We start from the raw sequence: 15,919 nt of genomic DNA, 5'->3' as shown, positions 1-15,919 counted from the left end.
TGTAGCTTGCTACTGGAGCCAAATGACACTCGTTAAATCTAATAGTTTCAAATTAAACTGAATTAATGCCGTTTTTGTAACGTATAAAGGATATAAACATCTATCCCACTGATGAATATGGAATAAACTCTTTAGTGTCATCACTCAACTATTTATCATTTCTATCGGACAGCTTTTATTAGCTTGAATTTGGTGGTTATATTTTGAAAACCGGAAGCATTAGTGTGCTGTCCGGTCTGCATTGACGGCAATTGATCATACATTGCAGTTCCTCACTGTGACCACTGGAGGGCAGTAACGACTCTTAATTCTAGACTTTATATGATGTAAAATTTCTCTACAGTTGCTGTTTGGATTTATGAGAGCTAAATAATGTTTTATCGTGTGTGTATTGTCGAATTGATGGTTTGCTTGTCTTTTGTCCTTTTATAAGCGCTTTGTTAAATTGCAGTGCGTTTTTTTTCCCTTGCCGGCTACTGTACAATACAGTACATTACATTAGTTTTGGGTATTTTTTCTAGATCAATTAATAATCAGATGACTTTTGCAGTTGTAAAAGGCGCACAACACAGTCATCCATACAATCTGTGAACGCACGTGCTGCATCATTACACAGGTAACAGTGGGATTTATTAAATACAGATGTGTAAAGAAAAACATGTGGGGGATTTTCCATTGGGTGCAGGCACGGACGGGGTTCGAACCCGCGATCTTCGGTTTACGAGACCGACGCCTTACCACTTGGCCACCGCGCCTGGTAATGTAAATGGGGCAGGGTTTGGTTATTTAAACCAGGCCGAGGTATCGTCGCTGTATTATGTGATCAGAAAGTATTTAAAACATCTAAGTCCTGTCAGCTCCTACTCCACCCTGTAAACTCGATCGGCTCGCTGCGCTACAGGGAACTGCAGTACCAAACTCCATTCAAAATACACGCTATTTTGACTTTCTTAGCTATCGCACTTTCACATCACTTGACATTTTCCTAAATTTTCCTCTGTTCGAAATTCAGCGAAACCCATTACAACAAAAAGCGCATAATTCAGTAAACCTTTAGAAAGGGTTCGTCTGCTTTAAATATGTATTTTCCATATAAGAACTGGTGAGATCTGAAACCATAAAAATCTAAATCCGCCTCAACAGAACTTCTGTATGGCGCCGAATGCCCCAGAATATGATATTACTGATAACAAGCAGTGTTTTTTCCATTATAGTTTTGACGATCAGCGAAGTTACAAAAAATGTCATGAGTCGAGGGGAAGTTTGGCGCACACGAGCGAAGGGACTCTTGATGGGGAACACACCCGGAAGCAGCTGAAGCGGCTCAGGGCAGATGGAATCTCAGTCTGAAACATGGTGGCTGGAGATGTAATGCGATGATGTGAAAGTTACATGTTCGTGAATCGCATGTTGGGAAGACTGTGCGATCCCTGTGAGTTTCAGGAGCAGCTGATGCTGTGAGTAATCTGCCATTTTGTGAAAAATCAGTGCATGCTGGGACAACGTAGGAGAAACAATCATGTAAACAAGCTAAAGCGTTAGCTTGCTAGCAGCTGATCTTTTTGATTCTTCGTTATTTTTTTGTGTAAAACACATTATTTACTTCACACTCTGCTGCTGCAAGAATATGCGGTTCCACTGATGTGGTGACTCGGTGTATCTTGTGTTTAAACATTATTTATTACAGTTTTCTTGTGCGCTGTTTTGCGTACGCCAAATTGTGTTGCAAATTGTTTAAATTTAAACAAATCCGTGCTGGTAGACCCTTGACACACTGGGTAAACATGAATTAACACTTCGTACACGCCATCATGTGACACTCTTCAGTTCGGCTCATCAAACAGGGTATTATATTTTATAAAGGACCTTGTATGGGAGATTTTTGATGCCAGCTGCTTTTATTGGAAGCTGAAGGCTGATCTGTATGAGCAAGAAGTTAACCCACAAGGACTGTGACTTCTGAATGTAAAACATGGCTAAATTCACTTTTTGTATGTCATTAAAAGTTGACGTATCTGTCCAGTGTTGCTGACTCAGTGGCCAACAACATCATGAACACAGATCTGAGGATTTTAAAGTCATTGCTCAGCCCCAGGTTGAAATCTTGTCTTGTGCTCTTGTTCCAGTCTTTGACGGAGCCTGTCTGACCTGCAGCTGAGCCTCCCTCTCTGCTTCACCATGCCGCTGGTGGTGGACGCCGTGTGGGCTCTGTGGAGCATCGGAGCCGGCATCTATGACTACTTCCACACCAGCGCCATGGAGGAGAGGATCCACACGCTGGAGAACGTCCTCTCCATCCACCAGTTTGTGATCGCGGGCCTGTCGGCAGGCCTCATCCTGCTCATGACGTACATACTCTGGAGAAAACACTGAACCTCTGCCGACCTGGGCCTCTCCAGCCGAGGCCGGGCGCCCCCTTCCCCACCTAAATGTTGTTTTGTCGCAGGGTGGCTTTCATTACGCGGGCTAGTTTCCATCCAGATGTTGGCCAGAGGAGACAGTCTGGCTCTTACAGCTGCTCACACTTGGAGATCATGCATGTTTGGTTACGATTGGGACGTCCCAGATGAGGTCAGGAGCACTGATGGGGCGTCTAAACCGAGAAAAAAGCTCCATGAGGACATGTGGTCTCTGAAAACCTGCTGGGTACCAACGGCTAGTCTGGGCTTGGTCTGTGTCTTTCTGTCTGTATTTTGTTAAACTGGCCTGAGGCGTCCACAGAACATTCTCCACATTAACCCAAAATCATGACTTTGCACTTTGACTTTTTTGCTTGAAGAACTTTAATGTAGAAAACCCCTCTGAGAGTTGAAACTCCCTCCCAGTGCAGTGAGGTGAGAGCTGGAGGATGTTTTAGGATTTAAAACCTCTGATTTGTTACTGGTTTGTTAATAAGTTTATCACAGGGTCACAGAGTATTTACCTCATGTTTACGAGTTAATCACTACTTTTTTAATATAACACCATTTTTTTGTTGCACTTACTCATTTCTCTAAAACCATCGAGCTGAGCAGTAACTGAAGAAAACAGCATTTCAGTTAAACATTTATGTTCAGTCAGTGTTGCCTCATAACATCTACTGATAATCAATGCCTCCATTGATTCCCACCTGTGACTTTAGTGTGATTTAACAGGTAATTAAAGTAAAAATTCTAAATGTCCATGATGGTGCAGGAGAGCAGGACGAGCACAAAAACACTGGGAAATGAATTCACTCATCACTTGATTTATTATTTTTTTCATGCTGAGGAGGAAGGAATGAATTTTATTTATTGAGTGCTGTCTGATGTCCATCTTTACATTTTCCTCACGTGTTAAAATTATGATCTAATGGTTCAGTCAAATGTATCGGTCACTTTTTCTCTGTTGCTTTCTCTGTGGGTGAACTGTGTGCACTACTCTGTTACTGATGAACCACCACCGTGGCTATGACTAAAGGGAAAATGTTTGAATAATAAGTCAAAGCTGCTCTTTTTCTCTCGTGTCTGTGTTTTAATTACAGCCTTTTTGTTTCTTGGAGTTGTTGCCTACTTTTTTCTTCTTGTGCTTTATTACTGATATCATGTAAAGTAGTTTGAAATTAAGATTACGATATGATAGAGGTAAAAAAATAACAACATACAAACATTTCCAGCTCAGCAGCTTAGTAACACAGAGGAAATAAATCACCAGTGTGCACTCATGAGCTATTTTTATCCTCATTATGTTTTGGGGTCAGTGGTTTAGTCACATGCAGGCGAATCACTCATCATTTTGAATAGAAATGTTTCCATGTTTCACCAAACACAGTTTCCTAAATATTTATTAAACAGTTTGAATGTTTTCATTAATGAATATTTAAGAAATAATCTTCAGATTCAGGATAAAAATCAAACATTTCTATTGTGAACATTAATAAAGCTTCTCATATTTCCAATAATTATTATTATTATTAATGAAATGTATTTGTGCTACATCTAATGGTACTTAAAAATCAAACTGTTAATAACATGTCCACAACAAATTATATACTATATTAGGGAAGACAGTAATACTTCATATGTAATGCTAACAGTGAAAAAGGGAAAAACATTCCAGATAAAAACAAACTAGTATAGTACTGCATCAGATTATATAAACATAGATTATATATTCCTAAAAAAAGTAACTTGTAATTAAAAGTAAAAATTACAATTTTTGCCTCTGAAATGTAGAAGCCCACAGTAGCATCAAATGGAAATACTCAACTGCAAATATGTTAAACTTATTCTTAAGTACAGTACTTGTTGTTGTACAGTACTTAATTACATTATTTAGTTTCAGTAACGTTTTGTATCTCTGGCCTAATTTAGAGCTGGCTCGCCATGCTGCAGGCGGCAAATGCGCCTGTGAGACCGGCCAAACATTCCCACCAATCAGAGCTCAGGTTTTCACAAACAAGCACGATGATTGGGTGGAGCCACTAGAAGGCGGGATCTTTCAACACAAGTCACACTAAAGGGAGATTCAACCTCCATTTCTCAAGTTAACGGTTACACCCAAGAAGACGGGGGTTTGCTTTCAAAATAAAAGCACACAATTGAGCAAGATTACGTTCCTATCTCTCGTGTTTTTTATGTCCAAGTATTTCAATGGAGATACGTTTCTGGGGTGTCTATTGACACATACATCGCACAAAAACTGACTGGAACACGCATATGGAAATTTTATATTTTAATTAGAATTTATTTAGAAAATACTAACCGGATGACATGTAGGTAATTTTGTGCTGCTTTCCAGTACCGCTATCCCAACTTGCTACCAGGCGCAAGGCGAGAAATAATGTGAATTCTGGCAAAGAATTATGGCATCGAACCCACTGGAAACGTGTGGCATTTCTGTATTTAATCAGTTGTCGATCAGCAGCAGCTCTCGAGTTCTTAATTGGTGAAGTCAGAGCGCCGGACAATGCTATCCAGTTAGCCCGAGGTTGTTGCTAGCTGGCTAAGGAAGTTAGCCAGTTAGCTAGCAAGCCGCGTCAGCTTGCCGGAGGCTGTTCCCTTGTTTCGCGCATTTCAAGCCTGTCCACAGATCTCTGGAACTGTTAAACCGGTACTTAAACGAAAACGCTAGATTGTAGCCTCACTAATGTCAAATATCAAAGGGTGAAACTTCCATAATCCGCCTTTAAAATGAAAAGTCAACACAGTTTCTCCTAAGCGACTGGTTCTCTGCCAACGCTGCTCTTTTGTTTTGACAAAGGAACAGAACCTGAGTTTCTTTTTCTTTTTTTCCTTTACATCAGGTGGTGGGAAAGTTTCTTTGGGCATTTTTGTTTGTCTTGACAATGGCTCCACATAAGCAGAGCTCCTCAGGTGGAAACCACCCGGTGGGTTTTGGTCATGGAGGAAGAGCCAACGGGTTGTACCAGTCGTCGTCCTCTGCGGTGGCTGCAGCCAAGAAGCCCAACATGCAACTCACTCAAGCCGACCACGAGTTGTTCCTGCAGGCCTTCGAGAGTGAGTTGCTGCTGTCATCAAGTTTCATATTGAAAACATATCAGTGTTAGAGTTTAATCCAAGGTCACAGGAAGCTTCAGAGTGGCCCAGTGGGTGGTGAGACGAGGGGCTGCAGAGCTGGAGAACAGATCAGTTTACAAGCTCACCGAAAATGATCACCGATAAGTCCTGTCCTGGTTAACACCGAACACTGTGATTTTAGTCATGATTTACTCCATCTACTGTTAATTACACGTGTTGTAGTTCTGCCAGTCTTTACATTTTTATCCTGGAACTTGCAGCTTCCAGGTTCTCTGGTTGTTTGTATGTTTCATATAAAATAAAAAGGTTTCTGGACCCAGGGACGTTATAAATAATAAGCTCTATCTTTTCCTGCAGATTAGCCACGTGTTTAACTGTCTGTTTAGTTCATTTTTCACCAACAATAGTTTATGAAATGTCAAAAATAGATAAAAATCAAAGTTAACTGATCACAAAGTGTGTCTTCAACAGTCAAAAATAAAATATGAAACATAGAAAAGCAGCTGGATTCACACATGTGAGAGGATTTAAGCAGCAAATGTTTGACCAAGTTTTCATTCATAAAATGTATTATTGTTTCAGTTCCAAGTGTAACAGGGTCGTTGTGTTTTTTTGCTTGATACTTATTTAACATATTTAAATGATCAATAATCCATAAAGTCATTTGTAACTGTATTCGCAGAACCAACCCAGATCTACAGGTTTCTCCGCACTAGGAACTTGATCGCTGTGAGTGCTGCCTTTTCTTGAAACTACTCACATGATTTACTTGAGTATTTGAGATAAGAGGAAATATTTCTGTACCTCTTGACGTCATGTTGAAGCAGAATTCTAACACTGTTTTTTTTTACCTCTCCCTGTTACATTTCAGCCCATATTCTTGCACAGGACACTCACCTATATGTCCCACAGAAACTCAAGGAATAACGTCAAAAGGTAAAAAAAAAAAAAAAAAGAAAGAAAAAAAAGATGTCCATTCATGTGGTTTTCCAGTACTTCACAGGTTTTACTGACGTAGCTCATTGAAACTTTGAGATCTGTTGATCTGTTATGGTCACTTTACTTACTGTGCCTCTTTATGGTCTGGTTTTTCTTTCATAAATGTGTGTTGGAATTGAAGTGTGGTGTTGAATAGTTTTTCTCTTAGAAAGCAGGTCAACTGCTACCATGAGTGAAAGTTAACCGACATGTCGGCTGCTGTAGGTGGGGGCAGGCTGGATCAGTTAAAGCTGAGATCAGAGAGACGTTTTCAGTTAGGCTGCTTTGCATACAGACGCTTCACAAAGAGGAAAAAAAGATCCTGCTGATACACACGGGGCTGCTTGTGGTTCAGTGTGAACTAAAGGGGTGTGTTAAAGTACAGAGGGCTTTCTCTGTCTTCATCACGTGGATGTTAAGTTGAAGAAGTGCAGCTTATGCATTTTATCCTGTGATAAAAAGCTTTGGCTGCACAATGAAAAATGGTGACAACTAAGAGATATTTAGCAGCTACTGCTGAATTAACACCAAGCAGGTGTGTGTTGAACATTCGCTGATAATTAGCTTTTTATTAGCAACCAATCTGTGTCTTTGTCAGGTGTTCTTAACTCCTATTTTTGTCTGTTTAACGCTGCTTTCAGGCAGTGTTCTTGTACAGCTGTTTGTGTTAAGACTTTGACTTTTGTAGAAACATGAATTGATTGTCAGAAAAATGAGCCATTGAAATTATCATTCAATAACTTCAATCTTATCAAAGCTCAAATGTCACATTAACTCTGGCATGAGAAGATTTCCAGTGGTTGATGTGCTGCTGATCAATCAGTGACAGTTGTTTACCAGCTGATAACTTCCAATATGAAAACATGTTGGTAGCTGTTTGTTTTGTTATTTATGCCGTTCAAAGATGTAGTTATATGCAAAAGAAAAGTTGTTGAAAAAGTCAACTTCTTGCAGGATTTAACTGAATCTCTGAAGATGCAGCAGTTTCTGTTGTATCACAGAGAAAGTGTTATACTTAAGATTAGATTAACAAGTTAACTCCTGCAAACAATTTGTCTTTGATACTTCACTGTTGTTGTAAATTACAACACAATAAGTATACATTAAAGCAAGAAGAGCATATGGGCAAACAAGTGCACAAAACAACAAATGAGGACAACAACAGCACATGTAGTGTAAACAGGCAGGATGAAGGGCAGTGAAACAAAAGACAACAGGTATTTTAATGTGAATGTAACTCTATTCATATATTTTCATATTTAATCATCAATTAAACTTAAAAGAGAAAGAAAAGCTCATGAATATATTGGCTAATAAAACCTTTTTATTAAGGTAATTCTTGAATGATTATCTACATCTGAAACACCACAGCACATCAGTCTGTCTCTGTTACAGTCATCACAAGTACATCAAGTTTCGTACTTTTCTTTTTTCAGTCCTTATTTGGAAATGAGCTCATCAGACTGGAACTTCTCTTCTCTGCGGTGCAGTAATTTCTGTCCATTGCTGTGGATTTGTTTGACAACTAAAAATGGCCGCCATTAAACGTGTGTGTGTGTGTTATTTTTGATTTGATGTGGAGGTAGTGAACCAGGTGACGAGTCTGCTGCTGCTCGGCTCAGTTTCATTTTCTGCTGCCCTCGTGCATGCTTCAGTCACATGAAACACAGCTTGTGATTTGAGATGAATGAGCTCTGCAGAGCACAGAGGCCACTCCGCAGTTTAACTGCTCACAAAGCATGAACAACTGGAAATCATAAACTCAGAGAGCAGCAAGGCGGTGGATTTCCTAAGTGAGATTGAATGCTGTTAATGTTCTGTACTTATTTGATCAGAAACTCAGTATGAAGCTGACGTAGTGTTGATGCAGGGTTTTCCTCACAGAGGTGATTATACAGTGGGTTTCCAGCCAAGTTTTCAGTCTCTCTGTAAAACACTCGGACCTAAATTGGCTCTGTGCAATCAGAAGTCTTGTGTAGCCTCACCTGTCCATCCTGCACTCAAATCTTTTTGATTTAACTGTAGGCAAGTTAAAGTAAAAGGCACCCAGCTAACAGCAAGTCCACTGGTCTGGAAAAGGACTGATGTGAGCTTCCTCAAAGTAAGAAGCTATTATAACACCTTAAACTCCAATAAATCCATGCTTTTTTTTAAGGAGAATTACTCACTGAGAACATTTTTCATACTTTGACTGGTATGACAATCAAACTGGTATTAAATTGAAAATGAAAAATGTCTTTAAAAGTTTTAAATTCAACTTAAAATTAAATCTAAATTCAACCACTGCAGAAACTTGTCTGGTAGCGATCGTTTTCTCCTGGAGAACAGTAGAATAATGTTCATGTTGGAGAGCATTGTATCAGAAATGAGAGATGGTGGATGTTGTTGCATGGCGGTAAAAGCAGAGCTTTTTATATTCTGGCAGAACCATTGAAATGAATGAGACGTCTGCAGCTTTTGAGTCCAGCCTAAAGATGTAATGGTGTTTTCTTCATTGTGTGAGGCTCTGCACAGCCTCCCAGGTGTTTTCAGTTACTTTGGCTCATTAGCCCGCTCCTCAGGTTGATGCTGGACAGAACCTGGATTTATGTTGGGTCACACAGCTCTTTGTACTAATGGATGCAATTCAAGCCAGGTGCCTGCGCCTTTACATTTAATTTCAGTTCAGCGCACAAAACAGCACAAACAGCTCATACTGACTTGAATCAGCAGCTTGTGCTGCATCTACCAACAACATCTTAAACAGTGCAGACTAATAAACACAGATCTCATGGCTTGTTATGGTCGAATCTAAAAGGAAAACCATCTGTACTGTTCTTGGCTGTTTCTGTGGAAGTTGTTTCAGTCAGTCTGGTCTGAGTGACAAACACAGCAGCAAATTCTCACGCTTGAGAACCAGGAACCATCACGTGTTTGTCATCTTTGTTGTGTCTGTCTGCGTTAGTGGAACATGAGCAGGACTGAGGTGGGGCTGACCTGTTAGCAGGGACAGTGTCAGTTATGACATTGGTCAGTGATGGGTGCTGGTCGTATGGTTGCTAACAGCTGCTGTTTCTCTGCATGTACAGGAAGAGCTCCAAGGTTGACCATCTGCTGTTCAAAGTGGAGAAGATGAAGGGTGAACAGGAGACTCACAGGTAAACACTGCAGGTCCAAAAATACCTGAGTTACCTTTAAGTCACGCTGACCATGAGCACTTTACATCCAGTGGATATTTGATCAAACATAACATCACCTGTTGAGATTTGAGGTTAAATTGTCTTCTGTTTTCCTTCAGCTTGGCCTCTAATCTGCAGCTCACCTTTACTGGTTTCTTCCATAAAGCTGGTAAGTTTGTCCTTCTCAGCTGCTGTCCTTTGGCTTTCACATTTCAGAGTCAGTGTGACTAACAGGAAGTCTTTTGTCCTGGTTTGTGTTGTTGTATTTTCAGGGAAGCCGTCTCAGGACTGTGAGAATGAGCAGAACTCTGTTTCTCTGGAGGTGCTGCTGGTCAAAGTCTGCCACAAGAAGAGGAAGGTGAGTGTTTCACCACTGCTGACATGAACATGACTTTTATATAATTTCCTGCTGTCATCTGACATTTCTCCTCCTCCCCCTCCAGGATGTGAGCTGTCCAGTGAAGCAGGTCCCTACAGGGAAGAAGCAGGTTCCTCTGAACCCAGACACGAGCGCTGGAGTCCAGGCCAAACCGGGCTCCTTCCCCTCTCTGCTGGTCCCCAGTAGTGAGTTTGAACCCAGCAACTCTCACATGGTCAAGTCTTACTCCTTACTCTTCAGAGTGTCGCGGCCTGGATGCCCCAGAGCACAGATGAACGGACTGACCAACGGAGAGAATCACCACAACAGAGGTCAGCACAGAGAGGCCGCGTATACAGATAAGATAACATGTTAGCCAGCTTTAGCTAACATGTTCAGGGACATATTTAGCCTCCAGGTGCACTCTGCAAACAAAAAATAGAATGTTTACTCACAGAACTGTCCCTATCAAACATTTCCACCTGAAAGCACAGGGAAGTAAGGCTTCAGTTCAAAAATACTGTCGTTATCCTTTAATGTTGTAGAGAGAAATGATGGTCAGAACTACAACAATAAGGCTAAATCAGTAATGAACTGAAATGATCCTGTAAACATCTTCTTCCACAACACTACATGAAGCCTCAGTGAAATCATCCTGACTCTTGTGCCCATGCTGATGTTGGGCTCTTTGCGGTCGTCACTGACGCACTAATCTGATTTTTAATAGTTAATTATGATTTAATTTAGCAGTTCTAACTATAATCTTCAGTCTGTGTGTGATGGAGTAGAGGTTCATGTCGTTATGTGTCTGTCTCAGATTTCACAGAGGAAGTGGTAAACAGGAAGAGGAGGAGCTCCTCTCTCAGGGAGGAGGGAGAAACCACATTTGTGGCTCAGATGACGGTCTTTGATAAAAACAGGTGAAACTCACACACACACACACACTCACACATACAAACTGCTCTGACACACAGGAAAACATCTTCTATTCTCTGTGTAGCAGGAACAAAAAGTGAGAAATTGATGCTGTGTGTTTGTGTGCAGACGTCTGCAGCTGTTAGATGGAGAGTATGAGGTGTCTATGCAAGAGATGGAGGAGTGTCCTGTCAGTAAGAAGAGGGCGACCTGGGAGACCATCCTGGACGGAAAGGTGTGTGCGAGAGAGAACCTGTTAAGTAGAAAAATCAAACACAGCTAAAGGTGTTTCCACGTGATGTTTAAATTTACAAACCAAACCAAGCAGGTCGTTAAATCTTTGCTTCTTGTCCTGATCATCATTTACATGGAAAAATAAGGCCCAGGTTCAAAAACCCTGGAACTGTCCTTTAATAATAACTGTACTTTAAGTTAATGTCTGTCTGAAAACTACTGCTCTCTTTCTGTAGCGTCTACCTCCATTTGAGAGTTTCTCCCAGGGTCCCACGCTGCAGTTCACCCTGCGTTGGACCAGTGACTCCTCTGATCGCTCCACTGCACCTGTAGCAAAACCTCTAGCCACCCGCAACTCTGAGACCAACCAGGACACCAGACCCAGCACCCTGAGAGCCACACAAACACTGGGTGGGCATGACGGGCTGATCTGTTTCAGTGTGAATGTTATTAGACGGTCTGTGGTAAACCTGATTATCAAACATGAGTGACTGTGAGTTTCTCTTCTGTGTTGCAGCTCTTAAAGAATCCATAAACACTGACGTACAAACCAAGAGAGAACAAATCTCAGCTGAGCCCAGACAGAAACTGCGCATCTTCTACCAGGTCAGTCTCACCTGATTTCTGCTCAGCATACCTCTGCCTGTCAGTCTGCATTTGATCTTAGCTCAGGTTTCAACTCTCACATTCACTGTTTCTGCTTTTTTTGTTCAGTTCCAGTACAACAACAACACTCGGCAGCAGACGGAGGCCAGAGACGACCTCCACTGTCCCTGGTGCACCCTCAACTGCAGGAAGCTCTACAGTCTGCTCAAACACCTCAAACTGTCCCACTCCCGCTTCATCTTCAACTATGTGGTGAGCTTTGATTTCCGTATAAAATCTGACCTTCATCACCCTGTTCTTCACCAACATACTGTAATTTTAATTAACACACACATCTCTCCACCATCTTTTCCAGCCCCATCCTAAAGGAGCAAAGATCGAGGTCTCCATCAACGAGTGCTACGATGGTTCATATGCAGGAAACCCTCAGGACATCCACAGCCAGCCGGGCTTCGCCTTCAGCAGGAACGGCCCCGTCAAGAGGACCGCTGTCACCCACGTCCTCGTCTGCAGGTACCGCTGATTTTCTCATTTATTTCCTCTCCAAGGGTACCGAGAATCTGAGGGTTTAAACTGCTCTCCTCTTTCTGCTCTCTGTCCAGACCCAAGAGGACGAAGCCAAGTCTGTCTGAGTTTTTGGAGTCTGAGGACGGCGATCGAGAGCAGCAGAGGACGTACATCAGCGGACACAACCGCCTCTACTTCCACAGTGACAGCTGCCTGCCGCTCCGTCCTCAGGAGATGGAGGTGGACAGCGAGGACGAGAGGGACCCAGACTGGCTGAAGGAGAAAACCATCAAGGTCAGTTAGAGCCTCTGTTGAATTTTCTACATGTCTTTTTTTTAATGCTGTACTGACACCCTGACCACTCTGCTCTCACTGCAGCAAATCGAGGACTTCACAGACGTCAACGAGGGAGAGAAGGAGATCATGAAGCTGTGGAACCTGCACGCCATGAAGCGCGGGTGAGTCGTCATAAACATCAGAAACGGAGTTTCTTCTTTCTTCTTTCTTCTTAAAGAGTTTTTTTGTCTGCAGCCGTTGTATTGACTCTTGTGTCCTCCTTCCAGCTTCATAGCAGACAACCAGATGAATGAAGCCTGCCTGCTGTTTGCCGAACACCACGGCGCCCACATCGTCAAACACAACCTCTGCCGCAACTTCCTGCTGCACCTGATCAGCATGCACGACTTCAACCTGGTCAGCACTGTGACCATCGACCAGGCCATGGCCCGACTCCGCCTCATCCAGAGCCAGGCCGCTCAGAGAGACAAAGACAGGGAGGAGGAGGAGGAGGAGGAAGAGGAGGAGGACTGGGAGACAGCCGTGGAGTCCCAGCCGGAGCCAGATCCAGATCCAGATCCTGATCCATCTGAGTATAAACCCTATAGTGATGAGACAAGCAACGGCTGCCTGGAGAATGGAAACCAGCAGCAGGCAGGAGGAGGAGGAGGAGGAGAGTGGAGGAGCTGTGACAGAACGAATGTTCAGCAAGCAGAAACTCTGCGGCTCTGGTCCGGTTTCAAACTGACAGCTCAACTAGAGCCACAAAGATCCCAAACAGGACACGAGTTTGGCTACAAACCAGAATCAACAAAAAGGTGACAGACAAACAGGTGTTAATCACTCACAGGTTACTGCAGGGATTATGTTTTCAAGGGCAGGTTACAACAGAAACACGATGAACTTTTAATCACAGAAGTCACTTGTTTCTCACACATTCACATGGAGACGCTGCAGAGGAGAGAATCATTTCATGACTGGTGAAGGTGGAGAGGAGTTCAGAAAACTTGAAGCTTTGAATCATCATGATTTCCTTCTCTTTCAGAAATGCACAGGTGCCACATTATTTCCTCACTGAGTTTATCATGACAAAGCTATGAAGTGAGCACAAAGCAGCCTCCGCTCTGGAGGAACAGATTGTAGCTGTTGCTGTTTTAGATTTTTCTAGTTGTCAACAAATCCCATGAAAATTCTCAAACCAACAATATGTTCATCTGTTTCTGACTGGAACTGAGCTGGGCCCAAAACATCAACCACACTCCAGATCTTATCCTGCGTTGCTCCTTAAACGTAATTTTTGAATCTCGACCAATCAGATTCATTTGTGCTCCCTCCATAGTTTTGCTAATGAACTAATGAATGGGATCGTTCTCGTCTTCCTCAGTGTGATGCACCGATCAGTGACCTTCCAGACTCACTCAGCTCCACCAAAGGTTTTCATTTATCACTGTGTGTGTGTGTACATGCATACATTAGTGTCTCAGGTGTCTGATCAGGTCTGTAATAAGGTCTCTGAAGACTCAGCAGTTGACTTGAATCTGCCTGAACTCTGCTGCAGTTTCACACTCTTTACTGCTTTATTAAAAGATGCTATATAAAGGATTTTACTATCAGTATACAGCCAACGTTAGCATTAACAACTGTTTACTTAACAATAGTCACAGCCACAGGTCTGGGCGGCAGCATTTCTTCGTTCTCTCATGTTGTACTGAGGGGAGACACGACGCTACAGTGACTCACTATCACCTCCTAAGTTACAAAGTGGTATTACAAGCTGGGGCTAGCTGGTTAGCATGCTAACTTCAGTAGAAGAAAACAACAGTTAACGTTGGCGTTGCTTTCCATCAGTGGAGACAGCTCTGAGTGAGTCAGGGGATGAAGTTTGATGCTGAAATATTTCTTCTAGACTGGATAGTGAACAGCTGTTGGCTTCCTAGCAACAGCAAAATCTTACATAGAGCATCGTTAATTCCTCCTCTGCTCACGGTATACATTGGTATTTAGTACTAAATCTGCTCAGACAGCTGTGATCTGAGTCCTGGATCAGATGTTTACATGTTTACAACTCAAACACTTTTTGTGTCTCTGGGTTGGTGCTGTTTACACGTGCAGACAAATCAACAGGATTCACCAAAAACCACATCACAACTGGGACACTCGTGTGCATGTACACAAACCTACGGCACAGTTTCTACTACTGGTGCTAGAACTTTTTTTATTCCTCAGAAACACTTGGTGGAAAGAAATAACACTGCCAGCACTTGACAAAGACCAAGATGCATCGCTGCTTTTTTCAAACAGCTCCTCATCGTGCAGCTCTGCTCTGCTGAGCCCAGGACAACAAACCGTACAGACAGTAAACCCTGTCCCACTTCACGCTCTGCCTCCAAAACCCAATCAGCTTCAGTGATGCTCGACTTGTTCAGAAGGCTCTGAGAGATGCTGCGACCAAGAGCGCGTGCGTTCTTTTGTTGAGTACGTCGTCTTGCCCATCACAGGGGAGCTGACATTGACAAGTGTAGATTGTCTAATTCAGGAAGAGGAGGCAGCTTCAGTCAGTGTTGGATCCACAGAGAATTAATCATCCAAACTGTTAAACCACTGATCCAGGTGCTGGTTCTAGTTTCATTAATGTGACAAATTGCTGCTTGTTATGAATTGAACCTATGAACCTTTTGGGTTTTTGGACTGTTAGGTCCCTCACATGAGCTCTGGGAAATCCTCATTTGCATTTTCTGAACTAATTTACTAAATGATCACTAATGAGAATAAGTGATTGAGGCCACACCTGCAGAGGAGGCAGATCTTGAAGCAGCACAGGTGAGACATTAACTGGACATGGATTTTTTTATGTGTCATTTCTCAGCTGGTTTTTGGTTTATTTTTCCTCCTCGTTGCTGCACCTGCCCACTGCACCTGTTATGTACATAAGACTGAAACTACGTGTAATAAATTAGCTTTTGAACATGGTTGTTTGGAAACCTGAACGCCATCCAGGAGGGTTTGTTAGTTTCTTAGTTTACAGACCAAAGGGGATGAATTTGCTGCAGATTTCTCCGCTCTTGTTTTCGTGTCTCCTGTGAAAATGTTTCTTGCTTTTTCTGACAAAAAACAACCACGACAAAAAGATTCTCTGAACTGTTTTCATTGGAGCCACTGTAGATTTTATTATTATTCATTCACACGAGACCAGCAGCATTTTGCACAATAAGAGAGGAGCCATGTCACGAAAACAAGACGTTTCTTCAGCAGTAATGTAAAACCAGCTGAGTCAGAATGGTTTTCTATTAAAAGAACAATTTTGTACGATTGTCAGCAGCGTGGTCCTTTACTTTCAGCAGCATTTATTATTATTATTTACCTTTGTATTAATTCCTTTATTTATTTAC

The 15,919-nt window shown here is 42.2% G+C and overlaps 1 protein-coding gene, 1 long non-coding RNA gene and 1 other non-coding gene across 3 annotated transcripts; 2 read left to right on the top strand and 1 right to left on the bottom strand.

Moving 5' to 3' along the window:
• Positions 1-683: 683 nt before the first annotated feature.
• Positions 684-755, bottom strand: trnat-cgu (transfer RNA threonine (anticodon CGU)). The gene has a single exon. It is a non-coding gene; the product is annotated as a tRNA-Thr (tRNA).
• A 285-nt stretch (positions 756-1,040) lies between these two features.
• Positions 1,041-3,519, top strand: LOC108888580 (uncharacterized). The gene is made up of 2 exons (XR_001961851.2): positions 1,041-1,457; positions 2,127-3,519. It is a non-coding gene; the product is annotated as an uncharacterized LOC108888580 (long non-coding RNA).
• Positions 3,520-4,546: 1,027 nt separating this feature from the next.
• Positions 4,547-15,836, top strand: LOC108888586 (polycomb protein suz12-B). The gene is made up of 17 exons (XM_018684646.2): positions 4,547-5,070; positions 5,264-5,477; positions 6,181-6,227; positions 6,370-6,434; positions 9,545-9,613; positions 9,754-9,803; positions 9,907-9,992; positions 10,078-10,324; positions 10,810-10,912; positions 11,037-11,142; positions 11,378-11,552; positions 11,659-11,747; positions 11,856-11,999; positions 12,103-12,260; positions 12,350-12,548; positions 12,633-12,712; positions 12,818-15,836. The coding sequence occupies exons 2-17, from the start codon at positions 5,306-5,308 to the stop codon at positions 13,350-13,352; spliced, it is 2,325 nt and encodes a 774-aa protein (XP_018540162.1). The 5' UTR covers positions 4,547-5,070; positions 5,264-5,305; the 3' UTR covers positions 13,353-15,836.
• Positions 15,837-15,919: the final 83 nt, after the last annotated feature.

The sequence above is a fragment of the Lates calcarifer genome, linkage group LG11 (assembly GCF_001640805.2).
Source record: "Lates calcarifer isolate ASB-BC8 linkage group LG11, TLL_Latcal_v3, whole genome shotgun sequence".
Taxonomy (NCBI): Eukaryota; Metazoa; Chordata; class Actinopteri; family Centropomidae; genus Lates; species Lates calcarifer.
The sequence above is the reverse complement of the archived record's forward strand: the minus strand, read 5'-3'. Positions and strand labels throughout refer to the sequence as shown.